Source organism: Mauremys mutica, chromosome 1 (genome assembly GCF_020497125.1).
Source record: "Mauremys mutica isolate MM-2020 ecotype Southern chromosome 1, ASM2049712v1, whole genome shotgun sequence".
Taxonomy (NCBI): domain Eukaryota; kingdom Metazoa; phylum Chordata; order Testudines; family Geoemydidae; genus Mauremys; species Mauremys mutica.
In genome coordinates this window covers 308,680,657-308,705,052 of record NC_059072.1, presented here as the reverse complement: position 1 = coordinate 308,705,052, position 24,396 = coordinate 308,680,657, and the positions used below count along the sequence as shown (strand labels likewise).

The 24,396-nt window shown below is 42.1% G+C and overlaps 1 protein-coding gene across 3 annotated transcripts in view; it reads right to left on the bottom strand.

Annotated features, from left to right (window-relative positions):
* WDFY2 (WD repeat and FYVE domain containing 2) overlaps positions 1 to 24,396 on the bottom strand; it is a 138,605-nt gene that overhangs the window by 66,727 nt on the left and 47,482 nt on the right. For all 3 annotated transcript variants that reach the window (XM_045014560.1, XM_045014568.1, XR_006578967.1), the window contains one exon: positions 5,642 to 5,709. In XM_045014560.1, the coding sequence (XP_044870495.1) occupies positions 5,642 to 5,709 (68 nt within the window). The remainder of the gene's footprint in view (positions 1 to 5,641; positions 5,710 to 24,396) is intronic.

Genomic DNA, 24,396 nt, shown 5'->3' with positions numbered 1-24,396 from the left:
GCTGACCGATTCCACAAGTGGCATGCGGCCAGGACAGGCAGGGAGTCTGCCTTAGCCCTGCTGTGCCGCTGGACTTTTAGCGGCCGGAGATCGTGATCAACTGGCAGAGGCTCCAGGATCGACCAGTCGATTGTGATCTGCGGTTTGGGGACCACTGCTTTACATAATTATTATCCCTACAAGTCCCTTGAGATGGGATACAACCAATACTGATTTTATTTAAAAGCAATCAATCATTTTTATACCTAATGCATATCCTGATTTACAACGTATTTCACTCTCCCCAAAATCACAGTAGTTTGTATTGAAAGTATTAAAACTAACATCAGGTAGGCAGAGCAGGCTACCTCCTGGTGCATAACTGAAACTCCACCCTTCTCTATTACAGGATTCCATTCTACACTCTTAGCATATTTCTCTTTGCTAAACTGTTTCCCTTTCATAATCTTAAGGCCATTTACAGGCAAAAGTGGGGTTAAACAGTGCTCGAATGCTCAACACTAACAAAGCCTTAGTGAATGTGCATGAGGAGGATGAGCTGCCTGTAATTATTTTTTAGAGGCCCAATGTAAAAAATACTGCTGCTAAGCCAACTAACATGTACTGAACATGAGAACTACATTAACTTGTTTTTCAGTTCATCCCTGTTAGCCATATAGATCAGCAGTGCCTCTTAAGTCTGTAAGTTTTCATTGTCTGTTTCCCCAGAAGTAATAATCTATCAAGCATGAGGAGGGTGTTGTTCCAACAACTAAGATCATCAACAAAAGTATGTCCCATCTGCTAAAGAATTCAAAAAAGTTTCATTCCAGTGCTTTCTCTCATTTTGTTCTTGTTCCATATTTGGATATGGCTGGCAGAAACTCAAACAGCTGACATCTGGCTCAGTCCTGTAGCTCTCTCTTCTTTCGCCCTTTTCCTCACACAGACACTCCCAGCGTACTAACAAGCAACAAGCACAAATAAGAATCCTGTAATCTGTGTTTTGAATAGTGATGCCAAAGTGACGCATGCATGTGATGCTAGTGGGATGGCTATGCTTAGGAGCAGGGATTTCAGCACATTCTGGTAGCAAAGAGACATCTTTTCCCCCACCTACAGCCCTAACAAGTCTTTTTAGACAGTCACTGCTCCAGTGCTGCTTTCTCCTGGCTAGAGAAGCTAAAAGAAACTGTGTGAAGAACACAGCAGTGCCACTCCACACTCAGCTAGCAAGGTCACTTCTGGTGTAAGAGGTTTGTGGGCAGTGGGAGTGACAATCACTCATGTCCCATCCAATAGCTTTCAGAAACAATGGTTTAGAAAAGACACAATGTGTGTCAATTCAGCAGGCAACACCCCACAGCCCTAGGATTATACCTGTATGCACTTAGAAAGAAATGACAGAACAGCATGACTCATGTTCGACAGTCCTAAAGTTTTCCAAGATATTGGGCCAGGGGGATGGTGCAAGATGTTCCTCAAAATTGGGTGTGGGGGTGAGGCTGACAGGCCAGCTCAAGTCAGAACAATAGGCCAATTCTCTTGCGTGAGATTATCAAAAAAACGTTAAGTGTACTAATTCACTGGATTGTTAATTTATTTCAAAGGAAAGGCGAATGATATGGTCTTCACTTATCTACAAACTGTTGATTGCTGTCGATTTACATTATGTGTATCCCTGTACTTAATTGACCCTAGATCAAAAATTGTGAGAATACTTAGATAAGAATTTTCTTGATGTGTAAACTTAATGAAAAACTAATGAAGGATTGTTCCTGGCTATCACATTGTGCTTACATTACGTTTACTCATCACATGAGAATGGAGCATTGGAAATGTAAAAGATCGCTAATTTCAAAGCAGGCATTGCTGTATTTGACAATGGAAATTCAAAGACTTTTATAATTAATCAGCAAAAGGAGAGTTCATGCTGTGAATGAAAACACCTGCCAGATTGCCTTCCCTGGAAAGACGCTATAAGAATGGATTCAACGATCGATCCTGTATCTCTGAACTGTTTTGGATGCTAACACTGATCAAGTGGACAAAGATCCCTAGAATTACTCTGGGTAACCCTGAGGAACTTTTGGAAATTTAGCAGATTACTGAAATGTTAAGAATTGTAGACTTATAAACTTTGACTCACCTGTTAATGTATTTTACCTGCTTTAGCCTCTCAATAACTCATTTCCGTTTTTTAAAAAACTAATAAGCCTTTAGTTGTTTACTAGAGAAACTCGCTGCCAGCACTATCTTTGGTGTGATGTCGAGACTATCCATTGACCTGGGATAAGTGACGGACCCTTTGGGGTTGAGAGTAACTTAATGAGATGTGATATTTGGTACAGTGACCAGTATCACGAAGTATTAAATTGCTCCCCGTAGGAATGTGCTACTTACAGTGTACTACTTACAGCTGCCAGTTCTGGCGCTCCGTAAGTAGCACATTCCTATGAGGAGCAATTTAATACACTACACCCTGGTGGCTCTCGCAGCCCTGCTGCCCAGAGCGCTGGCAGCACAGTGAACTGAGGCTGCGGGGGTGAGGGGGACAGCAGGAGGGGAGTGGGGGGCTAGCCTCCCTGGGTGGGAGCTCAAGGGCCCAGGCAGGATGGTCCCGCAGGTCAGATGTGGCCCTTAGTTTGCCCACCTCTGGCCTAAAGGGACTGCTTGGGACTAAATGATAAGACTAACAGATTGACCAGGAGTGCACATTTGTTACTGGTTTGGTGAAATCTAGTTGCAGACTATACCACTAGTTTGGCGTGTATGCCCTGACAGTATGACCTGAAACTGGTACTCACAATTGGGAGCCATTTTAGACAGTGTGACAAGTGGTGTAGGTGGCAGGATTCACATGCCACAGGTCAACTGGGCTTATAGATCAGAACAGGGGGACAGAGGGAAAATCTAAAATTTCCCTGCTCAGAACTGATTTAGACAGAATTAATGAGACGCCCCAATGTTTTCTCATGACACCTGCCGTTTGCAGAGACACAAAACCCAACCCTCTGGATCTAGGTAGAGGTAACAAAAATCTTAAACACATATGTATACGAATATTTAAAGAAATAAGTATCAGCCAAAGCAAATGAATGCCATACCGCTAAGACATCTGTTCCACTACAGAGCTAGCTAAGGGAACACAACTGCTTAGGTCAGATTAACAAAAATGCAGCTGCTATAAAATCAGCATAGCTTCATTGAGTTCGATGGAGCTACCTAGTTTTATCCCAGCAGAGGATGTGGCCCGGTATGTTTTTGAGCAACCTACTGAATATACAGAGCACTCAAGCACTGAGATTCCCACAAGCTCACCCATGGACACAAGATGGGGGTTAGAACAAACAGCCTGCCAGGGACACCTGGAATCCTTCTCAAATAGGGTAACTGGGGTGTTTCCCCTGTTGAGCATGTTTTGTTTGGAACACGTCAAAAAATATTGCATACTCCTGCTGCAGGATGTTAGTAACCCATCAATGCAACAATACTGTGTTAGGACCCCAAGCTTACAAGCCATTACTGGAGAACTAAGCACTGAGTGGGTACAATGACAGACCCATCACTTTACTGGGAAACGCAATCAGCAAGCCTTAAAATGTAAACTTAACATGTAAATATTCTCTGACTGGGAGAGCAAGACTGAGGGAGGAAGAGAGATGGGAAGAGCGTTACATGTAAGTAACTCAGATTCACAGGATAGCTTTGGTTTTCAGTACACTATGAGCAGGTGGGGTTTCCACCCAGCTCTGAATAGAATCCACACACACTTAGCTCAAACTTACCAATAAAGAAAAAAATATTGGGACGGGTGAGAGGGGTAACTCATAAGCACAACACAAACCAGCCTCAGCCTAAGCTTTCTCCCTCGGGTTTCTATGCAGAAACCTGCCTTAGATCTGGTACCCCCTCTCTAAAAATCACACCCCACTTCTGTTATATCTGTGTGAACTGACTTAAGGAGCCACACCTGCTAAGGAGTAGGCAGCTTGACAGGACATTAACAGTGCATCAGCAAAGAAGTCATGCCAACCTATTGTGTGCATCATTTATAAACTTCCCTCTACAACTAGTGCAACCCTTCTCTAGAAGGTAGCTAAGATTTGCCAAACTGAAGACGACCATTGGCCTGTACGTCCAGTATCCTGCAGTAGCCAATACCAGATTCTTGCCTGGTAAGCATTTTAAAGGTTATAGTGCTATAGGAGCAAGGGGTGAAATCTGAAAGGTTCTTACTTGAGACGCCTCAGCCTTGACTGACCCCTTTAATGGCAGAATTTTAGACTGGACTGAATTTCCTGGCTTTTGGTGATTTGAATTACATTTGTATACAAGAGTGTTCAAGCATTCATTCATCACTTGACTTAGTGATTCTAGTTTCCTCTTGCTGCACTTTCACCTCCCTTCTCCAGCATTCTGTTAATGACCCTCAGGACTTTGTCCTTCATCCTCCACTCTTTTTCCCCTTACACACAGATCTTCCCTTCTACTCCTGAATTCTCCCCCACTCTTCACTCACCTCCAATTGTCTTTCCAACTTCCATGCCTGGATATCACACCCTCAGGTTGCCTCTCCCTTCTAATGGAGCCAAATTCCACTAGCCTCCCTCATTGCCCCAGTTCAGAAACTTGGTGTCTCTCCCTCGTTTTCTCCTCCTTCCATTGCCCACATCCATTTCTGATCTTCCTCTATATCATCTATGGAACCCACACTCTTCTCCATTCCCTACTGCTTAACTTTGATAAATGCTATGGTCATCTCCTCCCTTAATTTTTGTAACATTCTCCTCTCTGGCTTCCCTCAACTTCCACCTTCCTGTCCATCCAGGATGCCTAGTTAAAAATAAGCACCCCTTTTCCCTCTGTTCTGATCAGATCACTGCCTACTTTAAATCCCATTACTGATTTTCCTCATTTCCCCTTAATTTCAAGGCTCTGTAAACTCCATTCCTGTCTCTAATTCTGTTCACTTCTTTCTGCTTTCATTCTTTAGTTAGCTCATTGATGGTGGATGGATGTGCTTGACATCTCTGGATGCTGCTGCTGTGACAGAGTGGTCACATCACTTACCCAGCATCTAATTGTTTATGCCATCAGAATCCATATGCCAGAAGATTGAGCTCATCTCAAATTGCCATCCTATCCAGCCTCAACACATTCTCTTCTCCCACTCTCCTCTTTGTATCTTCATTGATGCCACCTCTTTGGGGATATCCTCCCTCTTTTCACATATCAGACAATCCTCTCATATCTAGACCCTCTCTCAACAAAAGACACCACTTCCTCCGCAGAACTTCCTATACCACTTTCAACTCATACTGGTGCATCATGAATCTGAACTAGATTGTCATCTCTTCAGGGTAGGGACTTTGCCTTTTGCTTTTAGAAAGAAATCACTACTACTAGCACTAGAAACAAAGGAGAAATTTTTACAAAGTATCAAATAATTTATATTAAATTTAAAAAAGATAAGGGATTTTTTTATTGGTTCATAACTTGGTAAACAAGCTTCAGAGAACCTAGACATTTAGCTCAAGCACAGTATCTAGCATACAATTGTGAGCTCCCCAAAAGGTCACAAGCTCAGAGGGACATGTCCAGGCCTAGAGAAGTCAGTCGGCAAATACACAGTAAAGAATGAACATCCCAAAATACTTACATGGCATTGCATGGTATATGCTAGGCCAATACTGCCCACTCTCTCTCTTCAGCCACACACGGACAGTTCTGTAGAGAAAAAATAAGTCACTCATATTAATTTTCAAGTGAGTATTAATGAGAGTTACTAGACAAATAGCCTTTTAAACTAAAATATTTTGCTCAGAAAACAAAATACAAGAATCCCTTTGATTCCCTACTAGCCTGCCTCAGTCACTAACTGTATCTAGGGATAAGGTGACAGTTAATTCTCTATGCCCATCCCAATCCTTGGCATCTCTGTCAAATGCCCCATAATAACTGAAACTATCTGGCATGGGCAGTAGCAATTTTGATGTTGACTTTTGCCCACTAGGAAGTGGATTAAGGCCACCAACACATTTCATATACTCCATCAGACAGTCATTAAGATAGCAATGACAACTAATTACTAGTAACATGAACCACATTCTAATCAAAAGGGCTCCTGAAAGAGGAGGCCAAAGACCGATGTCCCTCCAGCTCATGGTTGAAGCTGGGTGGTTGTAGTGGAAGAGACTATAGTGGCACGGCTGTATCCCTTTGCTGTAAAAGCAGAATTCAGTCCACAGTACTGTCAATCTGTCACCTTTTACCAGCTGTAAAATTAATGTAAAGAGTTAATTTAGCAGGGGTGAACATGTTGTATGGAGATGGAGAAAGTTACATGGATTTTAGTCTAACATTATTTGAATTTTTATCTACCGTAATCATAGTTATTCATCCTTTAGAATACTTTAGACATTTCATAATATGCAAACAAACAGAGTGGCTCTACCTGAATTACAGAATTTCTTGTTGAAAGGTTGAGAGTGGTTCACAGAACTCTAGTGCCCCTCGGATTCATAAAAATCAGATAATTCAGAGAGTTACAGACTTGGGACATTATACAAATATACTTAACTGAAATGCCTCTTATATAGCTCTTGGGAACATATGCCACTCAGAAAAGGATACCTGAGGTGGTTTGTTAGTGTCAATTCTGGAAGACTTATAGTTTGGACTATTTAAAAGACACGCATTTGGTTAAAATTACCTTTTTAGGTTTAATTGCTATTTATAGATGAGTAAGTGAAGGGTTAGACACACCTTGGCAGATTTTAAGGAAAACAATCAAATTTGTCTTGAGACTACAGTCTATCATGCCAACCAATACTGTCACATTGTTTCCTTGTACTCCTCCATCCCTCTAGCCATATCCACCTGTTGTCTCTTGACTCACATCCACTCTCTCCATTGTAAAAGCAGCTCCCATTTTGGTGTGTTTGTGCCAGATGAGCTCAGCACACAGTTCTGGGAATGTGGCCTTCTGCATCCAAAAGCTATGCCGCCACCGCTGGTCATCCCAGGTTTGCATCACAATCTGATCCCAACATTTGGTGCTTGCTGCATGGGCCCAGAACTGCCAGTGGCCACCTGAGCAGCTGGCCAAGTTTCATTCAATAGCCGAATCATCCACTTCCCCTTAGTATTTTCATTTGTCGTGTCGGGCAGCCGGCCACATTGTGGTAGCTGTGGTTCCGCAAATACAAAACAAATCAGTCACCCTGTTTTGTAAGCAGCCCCAAGAGCTCTGCTAATCTGTTCAGCATGCTTATTTGCCAGTGAGGTGGTAGACAGACTGAAAACAGTCATGAGAAAAACAGCAGATATCAAGATGGACCAAAGAGAATTGTGGGAACTTGACCCAGAGGTGAAAGTAAGCTGGTACGGTCCGGCATACCGGCAAGAGCCAGTACGCTGTGCCGGACTGGACCAGCTTCCGTGGCGGTGATTTAAAGAGCCCAGAGCTCTAGCCGCTGCGGGAAGCCCTGGGCCCTTTAAAGCACTGCCGGAGCTCCAGCAGCCGGGCTCAGGCGGGGATTTAAATGGCCCAGTGGTCCTGCCACTGTGGGGAGCCCCGGGCCCTTTAAATCCCTGCTGGAGCTCTGGCAGTCGGGCTCCTGCGGTGATTTAAAGGGCCCGGAGCTCTGCGGTGGCTGGAGCCTTCGGCACTTTAATTCGCCCCTGAGCTCCCAGCCGCCTCTGCAGCTGGTAGCTCTGGGGTCATTTAAAGGCGTTGGGGCCTCCCAGTCACAGCCAGAGCCCTTAAATCTTAAAAGGTCCTGTCTCTTCCAGTTGAGGCCATGCCCCTGCTCAGGACTTCAGCGTACCGGTAAGTCCTTTAAGTTACTTTCACCCCTGACTTGACCCCAAACTCCCACAACTCCTTGAGAGCACTGGTTTCCCTCAATATCACGTGTTCCAGCAAACGTTTCCATAAAGTAATGTGCCAGATGGTGGGGATGGGGATAATGGGATGCCTTCCCACTGTGCTGCACAGCTATTGCAGATATAACCTGGCACTATAGGGACCCACTGCACCAGCAAAGGCAGCCAAATGTAAACACACCTCCACCGAAATAGCTATGCCAGCTGCTATATGCTGGCAGAACTGTTACTGGTAAAGCTTTGTGGCATAGACACGGTGTTAGATTTAAGCTCCTTGTGGGAGGAACCTGCTTTTTGCTGTGTTATTACAGTGTCTAGCAAAATGGGATCCTCGTCCATGGCTAGGGTTCCTCGGCACTGTGGTAATACAAATTATTAACATTAAATGGAACTGCCTTTATTTCATGGTCTCCTCTTAATAAATGTTTTAGTAGACTTGCACACACAATATTCAGTATACAGCAATGGGTACAAACCACCAAGTAGCAGCTATTAATTAACAGTGTCAGTACAGTAACCCAACAGGTATGCTAGGGTAATGTAAATGTAGACAATCACAAATAAGGTCAATATGCCATCGTGATGACTGCAGACCCATTTTTGTGGAGGACATTAGGCTAGTTAGTTTAGCAACACTATTAGGGTCTAATAAATGGTACTTAAGTGGTCACGCAGTGATCTCCTAGCACTCCCTCAGCACTGAGGTGAGCAAACTCCAATCCTCCCTGCTCTTTGGAGTTGTGGCAGCATTCCAGGTCCTGCCTTTAAGCATACTTCTTCCTCCTCATTAAACAAACTCCTTGCTTTTCTCTGGGAGAGAGTTAAAGCAAAGCCTTCAAGAAAGCTGAAAGATGCAGTGGTTTTCCCTCTTCTGAGCAAGGAGAATGTAAAACTTAAACAGGCAGCGAACGTGTTCACTGGTTTCCCTTCCTCTTCAGAGCAGAGAAGTCTTTAAAAAAGCAGCAAACAGACCACTGTCAAAACACACACTAATAAAAGGCTTACACTGATCTTAGTAGTGTTAGCTCTGAGGAGCAGACTTTTTGTAGTATAGCATTTGAGCTGCTCAACCACTTCCAGACCCAAGAACTAGCCTTCAACTTTTGATGCACCAGGCTTGTTTCCCAGGAGGCCAATGCGTTCTCTCTTTCTGGACCCTGCTAGATAATCTGTGGCCTCCCCACAAAGAACCTGGCTCGTAGCCCTGTAATCCATTCAGTCTAGGGTGACCAAACAGCAAATGTGAAAAAAATCGGGACAGAGTGTGTGTGTGTGGGGGGGGGGGGGGTAATAGGAGCCTATATAAGAAAAAGACCCAAAAATTGGGATGGTCCCTATAAAAGCAGGACATCTGGTCACCCTAATTCAGTCTGCTGGCCCCTCCATCACACAAGTATGGCATATTTTTGTTAAATTTCAGGTTCGTATGTTTGTGACAAGAAAGTCACATACTTTGCTGTACTATCACAACAGCATGGGTACATAAAGCTTCTACCAGCCTGCAGCAAGAGAAAGACAAGCAGCAATCAAAACCTGCCAAGATCTAGCTCATCTGGAAATTCACTGACTGCCAGCAACTAGGTGGTTATGTTCAGATGAATTTTTTAACCTAGTCTTCTTTGAATTTGCTTTTATCGTCCCCAAAAATATTTTTATTTTGGGATAATCCCCCACATGTCTAGAAGTACCAGTTTTACCACTACTATCCTAGCAGAAGACTGTCTGTCATACCCTATTCCACAAATGATTTTTAAGTGGAAAGTCCTATAGGAGATAGTGTATTCTACAATTTAGATTAGAACAGATAGACACTTTGAATGGGGAGCACCAAACTTCCCTTCTCAGTGTCCAGCATCAGATCAGGAAGCAAAAAACTAAATTCACATTTAATCTAAATTATTCTTTACATTTTCGTTTGTACTTTAAAAAGAATTCTATTAGTTATTAGAGAGCTACTGAATAATGATAAATCCTGGCAGTTTAATATCCTTTGAATAGGAGAATGCACTCAACAGTCCATCTTTGACTAGTAGAAAACACTGCAATGAACTCAGATCTTGGGGGCTGCATTACTTTGCTGAAAAACTACATTTTCTTTAATCAGTACTGCCCTGAAGAGTACTGGAGCCTTATTAAAAACTTCAGTAATAATCATCTCCAATAGATGGTTTATCTACAATATTTGTATTTACATTGACACTGCCCATTTCTGAATGGAACAGAATTGGAGCAGGGCCCCTTAATCTTTATTCAGAAGTTTCATTTGCTTACAAAGAATTCAGGCAGCAGAATAAATATTTAGCATCAAGAACTTAGAGCATGGGAGGAGCCAAACTATCCCCTGTAAGTGACTTTCAGCCTACATTCTGCACATTTTTGTACGCCTCTTGGTACAACACGGTCCGCCAGAAATTAAACGCAGAATTTTTAAAACCTCATAAAGCAAAGCACAAATAAATGTAGTTTAAATGCATTTATTATGGAAACAAAGCATAGAGTACACCTGCTGGTTGCTTAGTTACTGAAGTATAACAGAGTACCCACCCACATCAAAATCCATTCTTCAGCTGCTCTAGAATGCAAGTCACATTACCATGGAAATGAACTGTCCCTTTGAAAGTGAATTCATATTTTGCTGCCTGTGAAGTGATTTACAAAGAACTTTGAGAGTACTCGATGAATCAATGGATACTTTTCTAGTTCTTTCCTGACAGATCCTTGTGCATTCTATAGATTGAAAAACTGCATAAAATGAACAATTATGCCACTCAAAGGAGTGAGACTGCACTCTTTCTATACTAAAGGGATACAAAATCTTACTACTTCATTTTAACACAGCTTTTTAAGTACAAAATTGTTCCAGTTTCTATGCAGGAGTGTGTGTGTGCATGCATCCCAAGTCCAACTAGTCTGTTTGACTAGACTACTAAATAAAGTGAGTCAAGAAGTTACATTGACCACTAAGACACTTTTCCCAGATGTCAGATCCTAATTTTTAAGCATGTATAATATGTTAAAAGGAGTCAGAGCAATGCTTTGCACCTGGTGCAATGCAAGCAGGCAAAACGCAAAATTCCTTAGGTATCTTTGCCAGTCACCTCTGTTCTGACCTGCAAGATCTTGTAAGTTCAATGGATGGTAAGCAGGTGGTGCATCAATCCTCTGAGAGGCAAAGCCCCGCCTGTGTGTGACTGGGTTATCCTCAACATCCTGCATGATCACATTTTGGGAAATGGCAGATACTATTCTTGAGTGTAATGTATCTAACCATATAGAAAGCATCTAAGCATTGTCTCACAGTTGTGTGCACTTTAACATCGTGGACTCTTTTGTAAGACTCCAATAATGGCAAATATTTACTATGAAGGGATACAGTATCACATGGACTTCTGAGCTCTTTGTGGCATCTGTACAGGTGCCAAGTTCGCAGGGTGACCAAGTATGTTGTGTGGTAAGTGCTACCTCAGTGGTCATTTTCTGGGGTGTTTTAAGCTTTGGTTTGTTTTCTTCTAACACTTTAATTAAAGAGATGTGGGCCACCTTAACTGTGCATTTGCTGTGTTCTTTACTCCCTGCAGTTCCCTCCATCTCTGGAGATATTTAAGAGTAGGTTAGATAAATGTCTATCAGGGATGGTCTAGACAGTATTTGGTCCTGCCATGAGGGCAGGGACTGGACTCTATGACCTCTCGAGGTCCCGTCCAGTCCTAGAATCTATGAATCTCCTTCCCCCAAAAAATGTTTGAGTTTGGTGTGTTGAAGTCTCATTCTGGGGAGTTACAGGGTGAAGGTGCTGTTATAAGGGAGTAACCTTAAGGTTTTTTGCACCTGAATATCTACAAAGTCAAACTTTCCTGAGGAACTGCATGGGAAAGTGGATCCCCCCCCCCCAAAAAAAAGAGAGAGAGAAGACAGAGAGAGCAGATTATAGCCCGGACAGGAGGAAGTTTGAAAAATGGGTAGCTTCCCTGTAAAACAAAAACACCACAACACAACAAACAAACAAAAAACAAAAAAAACCCAAACAAAAACAAATCACCTTCCAGTCTAGCTTCCTCAGTATGTCTGGATAGTTGTCTGTCATGGAGAGTTGCATTTTCCTAGTAGTTGTAAAATATTCACCTAAACTAGGGGCAGTCAGCATCACTGCCCAAACACTTGAGATATATTTTTAATTTGTATTGCAGTAGCACCGAGGAGCCCAGTCATGCACCACGGTCCCACTGTCCCAGGGACTGTACAAAACATGAGATGTCAGTCCATGCCCCAAAGAATTTACAATCTTAGATCACAGATAGTTACCCTTTAAGTTGCCGGTGCTGGCTAGATTTAATTTTTAAACAAACAAATGCCTCATCCTCTAAGCATTGTATCAGATATCAACAAATTAGTTATCAATCCCCTCTGAAGATAAGGTGATGCAGAATGTGGATTTTTTTTTTAAAGAGATTCTTACATACCTTCCTTTCCTACATGCTAATCAGAATTCCACTCTAACAACCCCACTTACTGTAGAGATCTGTGTCACCATCACTATCTGCATGAAATTCAACATAAGAATGGCCATACTGAGTCAGACCAAAGGTTCATCTAGCCCAGCATCCTGTCTTCTGACAGTGGACGATGCCAGGCATTTCAGAGGGAATGAACAGAACAGGGAATCAAGTGATCCATCCCCTCTGGCCCATTCCCAGCTTCTGGCAAACAGAGGCTAGGGACACCATCCCTACCCACTCTGGCTAACAGCCATTGCTGGACCGATCCTCCATCAACTTATCTAGTTCTTTTTTGAACCCTGTTATAGTCTTGGCCTTCACAACATCCTCTGGCAAAGCATTCCACAGATTATCTTCACACAATGCACAGCCAAAACTTCCTTTTGTTTTAAACCTGCTGCCTCTATCATACCCACCCCCTTCATTGTCTCTTTCCCAAGCTGAAAAATCCCAGTCTTATTAAACTATGGAAGCCATTCTATACCCTTAATTTTTGTTGCCCTTTTCTGTACCTTTGCCAATTCCAATATATCTTCTTTGAAATGGGGTGATCACATCTGCACGCAGTATTCAATAGGTGGGCATACCATGGATTTACATAGAGACAATATATCTTCTGTCTTATTATCTATCCCTTTCCTAACAATTCCCAACATTTGGTTTGCTTTTTTAACTGCCGCTGCACACTGAGTGGATGTTTTCAGAGAACTATCCACAATGACTCCACGATCAGCTAATTTAGACCCAATCATTTTATATGTATAGCTGGGATTATGTTTTCCAATGTGCATTACTTTGCATTTATCAACATTGAATTTCATCTGCCATTTTCTTGCCCAGTCACCCAGTTTTGTGAGGTCCCTTGGTAACTCTTTGCAGTCTGCTTTGGACTTAACTACCTTGAGTAGTTTTGTATCATCTGAAAATTTTGCCACCTCACTGTTTCCCCTTTTTCCAGATCATTTTTAAATATGTTGAACAGCACCAGTCCCAGCACAGACCACTATTTACCTCTCTCCATTACGAAAACTGACCATTTATTCCTACTCTTTGTTTCCTATCTTTTAACCAGTTACTGATCCATGAGAGGACCTTCCCTCTTATCCCATGACAGCTTACTTTGCTTATGAGCCTTCGGCGAGGGACCTTCTCAAAGGCTTTGTGAAAAATCTAAGCACACTATATCCACGTGCTTGTTGACCCCCCTCAAAGAATTCTAATAGAGTGGTAAGACATTATTTACAAAAACAATGTTGACTCTTCTCCAACAAATCGTGTTCATGCGCCTGATAATTCTGTTCTTTACTATAGTTTCAACCAGTTTGCCCGGTACTGAAGTTAGGCTTACCTCTGGAGCCTTTTTTAAAAGCTGGCGTCACATCAGCTTCTATACCAGATGACTGGAGGATAGCTAATTTAAATGATAGATTACATACCACTGTTAGTAGTTCTAGACTGTCACAGAAAGCTTAATACTGGAAAAAAAAATCAGTGTAGACAAAGCAGTTTCTAAAGACTATTGAGATCGAGGGAGAGACAAGGCAAACCACCACCTGATGATACCAGAACCAGTCCTCGCTCCAGTGTATTAAGGAGAATTCGGAGGAAAAAGAATGAGCCAAGGATATAGCTCCACACCCAGAAGCATCCATGTGCTGTGGGAGAAATGCATGCTGGATAATTATCATTGGATTAGATTTGTAATTTTCCCTCTTACAGAGGGAAAAATTCAATACTGAATGTCAAGTTCAATACTAGGAGCAAAATGGGTCATATCTCCATTTATGATGAAGCTGCCCAGGGGATCGGGGAAACAAGACAAATTTAAAAATTTAATGGGTTTGCCTACAGCTTTACCCCCCAAAGTATTACTGGGCTGGAAGACAGCTCCTTCAAAATGAATAAAGATCTTTCAGTCAAGATAATACCATGCAGCCAGACATACAACTGCCCTCTGTCAGCTGTATTGACTAAAGATCTGTCTTAAGAGTGTTTGAAAAGCTCCCCAGTACTATCCACAGAGGAGACAACAATGAACTCTATTTGGGGACTACTTAAAAGTTCAGATACTGGCTGCCTGACTGGACTAAGTCTGTATACTTGGACAGAATACAACAGGCAATTTAGGAAAGGATATATTAATGCTGTATCCAGGGTTTGTTGAACTGTACAGTTTTCTGTGCTCATAGGATAAATGTATTTACAAGCATGCTTTGACCTCCATGTACTAGGTCTTTTCTTGCCTTAACGAAATGAAGGCTTAAACAAAACAAAAACAAAAAAACAGCACACACCACCACCACGCTACCAAATATCCATCAGTGACAATGCTGATGTGTTCACAAAGGCACATCAATCTGAAGTGAAGACTGAAATGTTTGCCTCCAACAGCAAAAAGCTTTATCCTGCTGTCATATTCAGATCGCAAAACTGTTGCTCTTGATAACATTGTTTCAAACTAAGTCAGAACCCTGATAATTCTGTCATCTTTGACAGAGATCCTGCCATTAGAAAGAAAAAGAAACTGAGCAAAATAAATTTACAAAAAATACTACAGTATCATAACACCTCCCCCAAAGACGAATAGTATGGACCTGCTCCATCCATCTTTTGAGTGAGAGATGTGAGCTGAGAATGTCCCCTGCCAGTTAATAAGAACTGCCCTCCAAGAGATTTCTGGAGGAACAGAAGGTTATTTATGTTAGTAGCAATTAATTTGTAACCTAATTCCAGTGGCTTGTAACTAGTGGTGAGGAGTTTTTCCATTTCTATGAGAGCTAATAGTGACAGAGGACACAAGAACAGAAGTGAGAGATGGTGACAGGAGATAATTTCAAGGTAATTTGTCTTACAAAAAAGAGAAGGCTTAAATCTTCTATCAATAAAATGGGGGCGGGGGGCTGCATATTTGCAGTGGGAGCAAGGGGAGGGTAGAGACCAATCCAGGCTTTGCATTTTCTACAGCAACTTTCATCGGAAAGTGACAAATTACTTTATCAAACTCCAAGGTCTTTACTCACTACTTTTTACTCCAGCAAACTCTGTGAAATCAGTGAGAATGTGCCTCAATATGGACCAAGCAAGGACTTCAGCATCTGACTACTATTAAGTGCTAAGAGACAATAGCATGGCTATTCATCATTATATACTTATTGTCCTAGGCTGTTCTTTAGTCATCAGAGAAAGATTTGGTTAACAGATTCAACCAAATCAATTACTGGTTTAAAGTAGACACAAATGTGGACAATATATCCTATTTTATTCCATGTGTACTTAGTTACAGGTTAATAAAGCAACTGTTCAAATTATTCAAGCATCCACTACCAAAAAGCCCCTTAAAATATGCAGACCCATACTTAACACAAAGTTGGGAACTTACTCCAGTATTATCTAGTACATTTATACTACCCTGACAAGCAAGCTTGCTATACTACTCATTCCCTTCTACGGATACAGCAAGTTATACAGAAGTATTTTGTGCACTGGCATACAGCCTAAGATGGTCACATTCTTGTATCCTGGCACACCTATTTCTACATTTAATATTTACTTGAATGGGAGATTACTTTATAGATCACAGCACTTAATGTACCATATTTAGAGAGTTTTGGTTCATCTAGCTTTGGTTCAGAAGAAATGATTGTTTTTGTTTTTTTAAACTAAAAGGCTGGGGTGTTGCCTGTATTTTTCCCTCAAGCTGCTCAGATTCCTTTTGATTTATAAAAGAGTCATGGAATTATTTTCATTAAAATTGGACATGGAGACATTTGTTGATGTTTCTAGCACAATTAAAAGTCTTTAACATTAAAAAGGAGATGTACTTATGTGAGGTGTTTAGAATGCTCCGGCACATAACCTCATTGACACAGTGTCTGGTATAAAGAAAGTTTAATGCAACAGAAAATTGTGGGGTTTTTTCCCTTTTCTTTTTGAATGCACTGTTGTGAACATGAGCACTCAACTGCATACTCAAAATATGAGATTCATAATAGATTGAGGGAATTTTGTGCTTACATAGCTGCAAACCAATTACTGGCCCCTTGCTCAATATTTCCCCCCTCATTCATTGCATGTAAGTAAATGCCACACTGATGTATAAAGACTTGTGTACAATGCAATGTCTTTACTGTTCAAAGCAATTATGAATTATTGCAGTCTTTAGAAAAAAATATTCATTTAAAAAAAAGCAAAAATGACTAGACAGGATTAGAAAATGCAACATTCTTGTGAAGTCTACCTTATTGTTTTGTTGAGGTATGAACTATACATTTGTAAAATACATCAACAAATCCCTTAAAATAAAAGAGAAAAGGAGCTAATGGGAAAAAAATTAGAGTAACCTGCTACAGAATTTCAGCATAGTCAATTACCTCCAAATTCAAAGGATTTAGTTCAGAAAGTAGAGATGAACACAGGAGTGGCAGGGTGATCTATGAATCTTGGCTAGGGAAGCATCCTTTTCCTAAGGAAACCCACTATCATTTGATCTCACTTGAGAAAAACATGTTTTTGTTCATAAGCAGTCCTTCCAGAACATCTAAAATGCCAACACATTAGCATACACAAGTCAAACAGAAGGTGCATTTCTTTGACTCATGAGACCTATTCTATTTTTAAAGTCTAATTTGTCAGTTTTCATATACTGTATTCTGAAAAACATTCTTAGGGTCTTGTGGATTTGTCCTTTTTGCAAAATTATCAGCCTAAAAACAAACAAGTTAAATCATTTCCTATATGAAAATTTCCTATATGAAAGCCCATACTTTACACAAAGCTGGTAATTTAGTGCATTTATACTGCTTAGCAAAACAAGCAGCATATTCCATTCATTCCCTACTGCATATGCACCAGATTACTCAGGTGTACACAAGTCTGTAGGAGTGGTAAGATTTAGTCTTAGAGGAACCAGAGCCAACTCTCGACTTTTATTATCCTTGGCATATTATACTCCATATGCTAACCTGCAATGTGACTGTCACCACACATTAGTCAGACAAACCCTACTACATATAGCAGAACCAGAGTCAGTATCAGAACTTAGACAAAGAGCCGCTACTAGAGAACCTAAATCAAACTGCTGTAGCACAATTACTGGCCATAGCCAGCAGTGTTCCGTACCACACAGAAGAGTATCAAAAGGTTTACAGGTCCATGAAAAAGATCCTGTCACAGTGCCTACAAGAAACACTCACAGTTGTGTTGCTATCCCACCACTAGCTTGTCACCAGGTACTCTTCAGAGTGATGCAGAGCACTGATCATCATGCAAGTGTGTGAGTAGGTGCACATGTCCTGACACAGGTTGCATGGATTTGGTTTCTGCCAGCATAAGGGAAAAGAAGATGAGAATGAGGGGTGACAGGGTAAATCTGATGCACTTGGGAAGTGCTGAAAATAGGGCTGTCAAGCGATTTAAAAAATTAAACATGATTAATCGTGCTGTTCAACAATAGAATTCCATTTACTTAAGTATTTTTGGATGTTTTCTACATTTTGAAATATACAGCGCTCATTTTATATTTATTTTTATTACAAATATTTGCACTGTAAAAAAAAACACAAAAATTCACTTCACCTAAACAAGTACTGTAGTGCGATCTCTATCATGAAAGTTGAGCTTACAAATGTAGAACTATGTACAAAAAATAACTTTAGATCCTACAAGTCCACTCGGTCCTATTTCTTGTTCAGTCAATTGTTTACATTAGCAGGAGATAATGCTGCTCGCTTCTTGTTTATGTCACCTGAAAGTGAGAACAGGCATTCACATGGCACTTTTGTAGCTGGTGTTGCAAGATATTTACGTGCCAGATATGCTTAAGGTTCATATGTCCCTTCATGCTTCAACCACCATTCCAAGGGACATGCGTCCATGCTGATGATTGGTTCTGCTCGATAACTATCCAAAGCAGTGCAGACCGACACATGTTCATCATCATCATCTGAGTCAGATGCCACCAGCAGAAGGTTGATTTTCTTTTTTGGTGGTTTGGATTCTGTAGATTCCGCATCAGAGTGCTGCTCTTTTAAGACTTCTGAAGCATGCGCCGCACTTCGTCCCACTCAGATTTTGGAAGTCTCTTCAGATTCTTAAATCTTGGGTCGAGTGCTGAAGCTATCTTTAGAACTCTCACATTGGTATCTTCTTTGCATTTTGTCAAATCTGCAGTGAAAGTGTTCTTAAAACGAACAACATTTGCTGAGTCATTATCCAAGACTGCTATAACATGAAATATGGCAGAATGCAGGTAAAACACAGAGCAGGAGACATACAATTCTCCCCCAAGGAGTTCAGTCACAAATTTAATGAATGCATTATTTTTTAACGAGCATCATCAGCATGGAAGCATGTCCTCTGGAATGGTGGCCAAAGCATGAAGGGGCATATGAATGTTTAGCATATCTGGCCCGTAAATACCTGGCAACACTGGCTAAAAAAGTGCCACGTGAATGCCTGTTCTCACTTTCAGGTGACGTAAATAAGAAGCAGGCAGCATTATCTTAATGTAAACGTCTTAGCAACTGGCTGAACAAGAAGTAGGACTGAGTGGACTTGTAGGTACTAAAGTTTTATATTGTTTTGTTTTTGAGTGCAGTTATGTAACAAAAAAAATCTACATTTATAAGTTACACTTTCACAATAAAGAAATTGCACTAGAGTACTTGTACGAGATGAACTGAAAAATACTATTTCTGTTATCAGTTTTATCATATTCTACCCAGGTGCAAAAAGTATCCAGTCTTAAGAAACTCAGCTTAGCTTCATTTAGCTTCCTGGTATGGTACATTTCCCTCCCAAAATCATATCTGCTGTTGATTTTCCTGCAATGCTGCTTATTGGAATTGGAGTGCATTTTGTGTCTGAATCTGGCCATGAACTGATCTACAGCTTCAGTTATTTTTGAGTTGTTCATGATCCACTTCACGAACAACGTCAGCTTGTCTTTTTACCTCACAATTTGCTTCTCCAGGTTGCTGGGTAACGTTTGTACTAGGGACAGCCTCCTGAACATTGAACGGGGAGTGGAAGAGAACAGAAGGCATTTGTGAGAAAAGACTGCTGATACAGCATTGTTACGTGGTTCAGCACTAGAAGCTGTCTTCTGTGGTGGTGTGCTAGACATTGATCTGGCTTTGGTGCTAAAGGGTCTATTTCAGAAGGGAGATAGAGGTTGAGTGCAACACAGCAGGGCCGCCCAGAGGAGGGGGTGAGGGGGGGGCAATTTGCCCCAGGCCCCGCAGGGCCCGCCCCCCCCCATGAGAATTCTTCGGCCCCGGCCCCATCTTCCCACATCCCCCGGTGCCTCAGCGCACTGCGTGCAGGAGCAGCCCTGGAGAGAGCTAAAGCAGCATGGCTTGGGCAGGGCCTGAGCTCCTCCCCGCTCAGAGATGCGTGGTAAGGGGGCAGGGCTGCGATCTCCGGTCCCGCCGGAACCAGGCCGCTGCAGTGCTGTCCAGGGCCAGGGCAGCTCCTGGACGCAGCGCGCTGAGGCTCCGAGAGAGGGGAGAGGTGGGGGTAACCCAGGAGCAGCCCTGGACAGAGCTAAAGCGGCGTGGCACAGGCAGGGCCTGAGCTCCTCCCCGCTCGGAGCCATGTGGTAAGGGGGCAGGGCCTGAGCTCCTCCCCGCTCAGAGCCATGTGGTAAGGGGGCAGGGTTGTGAGCTCCGGGCTGACCGGCAGGAACTTAGGCCCCGCTGGAGTCAGGCCGCTGTAGTGCTGTCGAGGGCCGCTTTGATGCAGCGCGCTGAGGCTCGGGGGGACAGGGAGTAAGCAGCATGGCAGGGGGCGGGGGTGTTGGATAAGGGGCAGGGAGTCCCAGGGCCAGTCAGGGGACAGGGAGGGGGCAGAGGTTCTGGGGGGAGGGTCAGTCAGGGGATGGGGAAGGGGGGGTTGGATCGTGGGCATTCCAGGGGTCTGTCAGGACATGTGTGGGGGGTGGATGGGGTCAGGGCAGTCAGGGGACAGGGAACAGGGGGGTTGGTGAGGGGGGTCCCAGGGTGGTGGTTGGGGAGGTAGTCTCAGGGGGTCATTAAGGGGATAAGGAGCAGGATGGGTCAGGGATTCTGAGGGGGGCAGTCAGGGGGCAGGAAGTGGATGGGGGCCAGATAGGGGCCAGGGCCAGGCTGTTTGGGAGGCACAGCCTTCCCTACCCTAAAGCTCATTCAGCAGTTTGAGGCTTGCAGACAGCTATTTAACACAAAGAGCTAAGCAGTTATCTTTTCCATGGGGGAGGGATCACATGAGAAGAGCAATATCTTACACCACCTTCCTCCTTCCCAACCCTACCAAGGGAGACACGCCCCCCCTCCCCTGCATTCCCTGAGGCTCCAGAGGGGTTAATTCAGTGGTTCTCAAACTTTTGTACTGGTGACCCCTTTCACATAGCAAATTTCTGAGTGTGACCCCCCTATAAATTAAGAACACTTTTTAAAAATATATTTAACACTATTATAAATGCTGGAAGCAAAGTGGGGTTTGAGGTAGAGGCTGACACCTCGTGACCCCCAGTAATAACCTCGTGACCCCCTGAGGGGTCCTGACACTCAGTTTGAGAACCCTTGGGTTAATTTAATTTTAGCACCCGGTGTCCATTCACGTGCATGTGCTATTTTGAGCATTTCAGTTTTCACAACATAGGCTTATTTCAGATTCTGGAACAAGCTCAAATGCTCAGTTCGTGGAGTATGTACATAAGCTATAGTAAAGACAAACCCACAGTAACCATCTCCAGTTTGTGAGGGAGCCCATGGAGCCAGTCTCTAGGAAACAGACATTTGTGGAGGTTAAGTCCTTTAATGGCTATTAGCCAGGATGGGTAAGGAATGGTGTCCCTAGCCTCTGTCTGTCAGAGGGTGGAGATGGATGGCAGGAGAGAGATCACTTGATCATTACCTGTTAGATTCACTCCTTCTGGGTCACTTGGCATTGGCTACTGTTGGTAGACAGGATACTGGGCTGGATGGACCTTTGGTCTGACCCAGTATAGCCATTCTTATGTTCTAAGCTAAATGAACCCAAAGATATGGAGACAGATATGAGTCAAGGAAGCCAGCAGAGTATCAGAAACCTGGAAAAATCTGACTGGATGGGCTCAGGCGTTTGGTCACAAGCTGAGGTGTTTTGGATTTTTTTTTTAGCAGAATTTTTTTTATTGTTTCTTTAAACAAACAGCAAGCAGCAAATATTTGGCCACACACTTCTGAAACCGCAAACCATGTTCAGGTTTTGGCAGACTAATTTCAGCTTTTTTTTATTTTTGTAATTGCAAACACACCACAATAAATTTTGAAGGAAAGCAGACATCGTCCGTGATTTTTTTCTGCTTTTTTAAAACCCCTAATTTTGGATCCAAAAAAGTTTTGACGGAAAATATTTGCCCAACCCTTTTAATGAGCTTTAGTGCCTTTTAGCACTAGCTGATGCTGAGAACCAGTGATACCTTGTAAAGGTGACTTGAAAAGAATTTCTCAAAACTGGATTTGTGCTGAGATACGGAAGGTTTTTAAATGTTTATTTTTCCCAGGGCTGCCCGGGGTGGGGAGCAAGTGGGGCAATTTGCCTCGAGCCCCACAGGGCCCCCCACGAGAATATAGTATTCTATAGTATTGCAACTTTTTTTTAAAATGGAAGGGGACCCTGAAATTGCTTTGCCCCAGGCCCCCTGAATCCTCTGGGTGGCCCTGCAACACAGTTTCCTCTGCCTTGTTCTGGTCCGTGTGTTCCCCCATCAAACAGTTGTCTCTAACACTAACTACTTACGTGCGGTAGGGACTTCAGATTGGTAGAACCTGTGGCTGAAACATCACTCTCCAGAAGCAATTTGCACAGGAAACTGTCTTAGCCTCAGAAGGCTTGATAGTTGCATTTCAGCAACTGTCGTTTTCAGGATATGACTGCTTCTCCTGCAACCTCTCTTGCAGATCCAGCCGGCTGCAGGCAGGCCTACAACCCTATAAAAGGCCTGAGATTGCCTGTTAGTCAGCTATGGACATTAGCACCATCCTTTATCTTAGGTTGTGTCTTCCAGTGGCAAAATAAAAAATAATAATTAATAATAATAAATAATAATAATATAAAAAATCTGATAATGGAAATTCTTTTGTAAATGTGTTTTATCACAAGTAGTCAACAAAAATTTTAATAGCTGGCGCTGACAAACTTGTGTATCAAAAGTGAGTTTAGCACTTCAAGAAGAAGAAGATATGGTCTCTGCCCTAAGGATCTTAACCAAGGCCCCCAATTCTGCCAAATTTACACACCTTGCTTTGCTTTACACATAAACAGTCCCACTAAAGTCACTGACCAGCAGGACTGGACAGAGGGAGAGATAACAAGCGAAAGGGGATGGGACCCAATAGGGCCAGTTACACAGACTAAGGTCATGGAGGTTAGTTGTGTTTGCACAGTATGCACTTTGCTAGTTCCTTCATTTTTATTCAGTTTAATCTATTTTAAATTGGGCATGAAGTGTTAGAGGGATGAAGGTAAATGTTGTACAGACAGTAGTGAGTTTTAAGGAGGAACCTGAGAATTCTAGTTTAGTTAAATTAGATGAAGTACTTCAACATTAAGTTCAAATATTAGTTTTACTAATACAAACATTCCAGCTGTATCAGGACATTCACCAAGCAGACAGCCACTGTGAAAGAAACATGCTGTTCAATCATTTTTTGGTGTGCTCAAATTCTATTTTTGAAGCAGCTGCAAGTTCACATTCAGCTTACACAACACTAACTCAAGTCTTGCTGTGTAAGATATTTTCCTATCCAATTTATGCTGCTGTACACTAAAATGTAATTGCAGATTGCACAACAGCCAAAGACTTGGAAAAGTTTCAGTATCTAGAACTAAAGTTTCATGGCCGTGGCAATAAAAAGCTGTCTTGCAATAACTATCCTCTTTTTTTTTTTAATTTAAATACAAAGACATTCCTATATTTAATAAATCTTTCTTTAGAAAATAAACAGCGTTTGAAACAAAATATCCAAAATAAAAGTGGCCAAAACACAGACAGTGACTTGACCCACAGGCTGCATGTTATACAACAGCTCAGAAAATCTACATGTCCCTCCAAAATGGCAGCCATCCCAGTTTTGCAATTGCATAGTGCAATCTCATTTTCACTTTCTCCTGTTATTTTTCTGGATACAGAGAACAGAAGATTTTCTGGTATGACCAGTAGACCTAAAAAAGGATTTATATTTGGAGCTGGTGTATGGTACACTTGTTGTTTAGGCACAAAACCCAGAATCGGCAAGTTCCAAGTTTTGATTCTGACTGTACTTCAGTCTCTCCCATGGGGCCTGGAGCATGTTACAAGACATCTGTGTCTGTTTCTTAATCTTCAGAATGGACAAAGTAACTTGTTAACCTACCTTAGAGCATAAGTGTGAGGACTAGATATTGAACCACTACTTATAAAGCCCTGCAAAGTGGCAAAAGTTTAAGTTACTGAAGTAGTCGCAGCATATTATCCTGGTATTCCATATGCTAAATGCATTCCAAAACAAGACGGTGGTAAATTTGTTTTACCTGAAAATGGGGGCAATCAAGGCAAGGGTTTTAAGTGACTGTCATCAAATACGTCCTAAGTTTATAGAGCTCATATTTTTCTGTTCAAAGAGCAAAGCTTCACAATGGTTTCAATGAGGCTTCTGTATTTGTCTTCCTTATCACAGTTCTGGGAACAGCAATATTACAGAAGGATTCATAACAAGTTTTTTTTCCCCTCCCTCAATAATTCCCTTAAAAGGACTATATGGATATCCCAAATCAACACTTTACTGAAAACTGTATTCCTGTTGTCTGCAGCAAGACTAATCAAAGAACACAATTTTCACTTGTCCAGCAAACACAAGAGATACGCTCCCTAAATTCAGTTACCTATTAAACACTATGTCTCTAGCTACACAAAAAATGATGAAATATTGATTTTTCCACTCAAATATGTTTTTTCCACTGGAACAATGAACTGGTGCCTACTTTTTTTTTTAAATAAAGAGATGACAATGATCATGATTTACATTTGTAT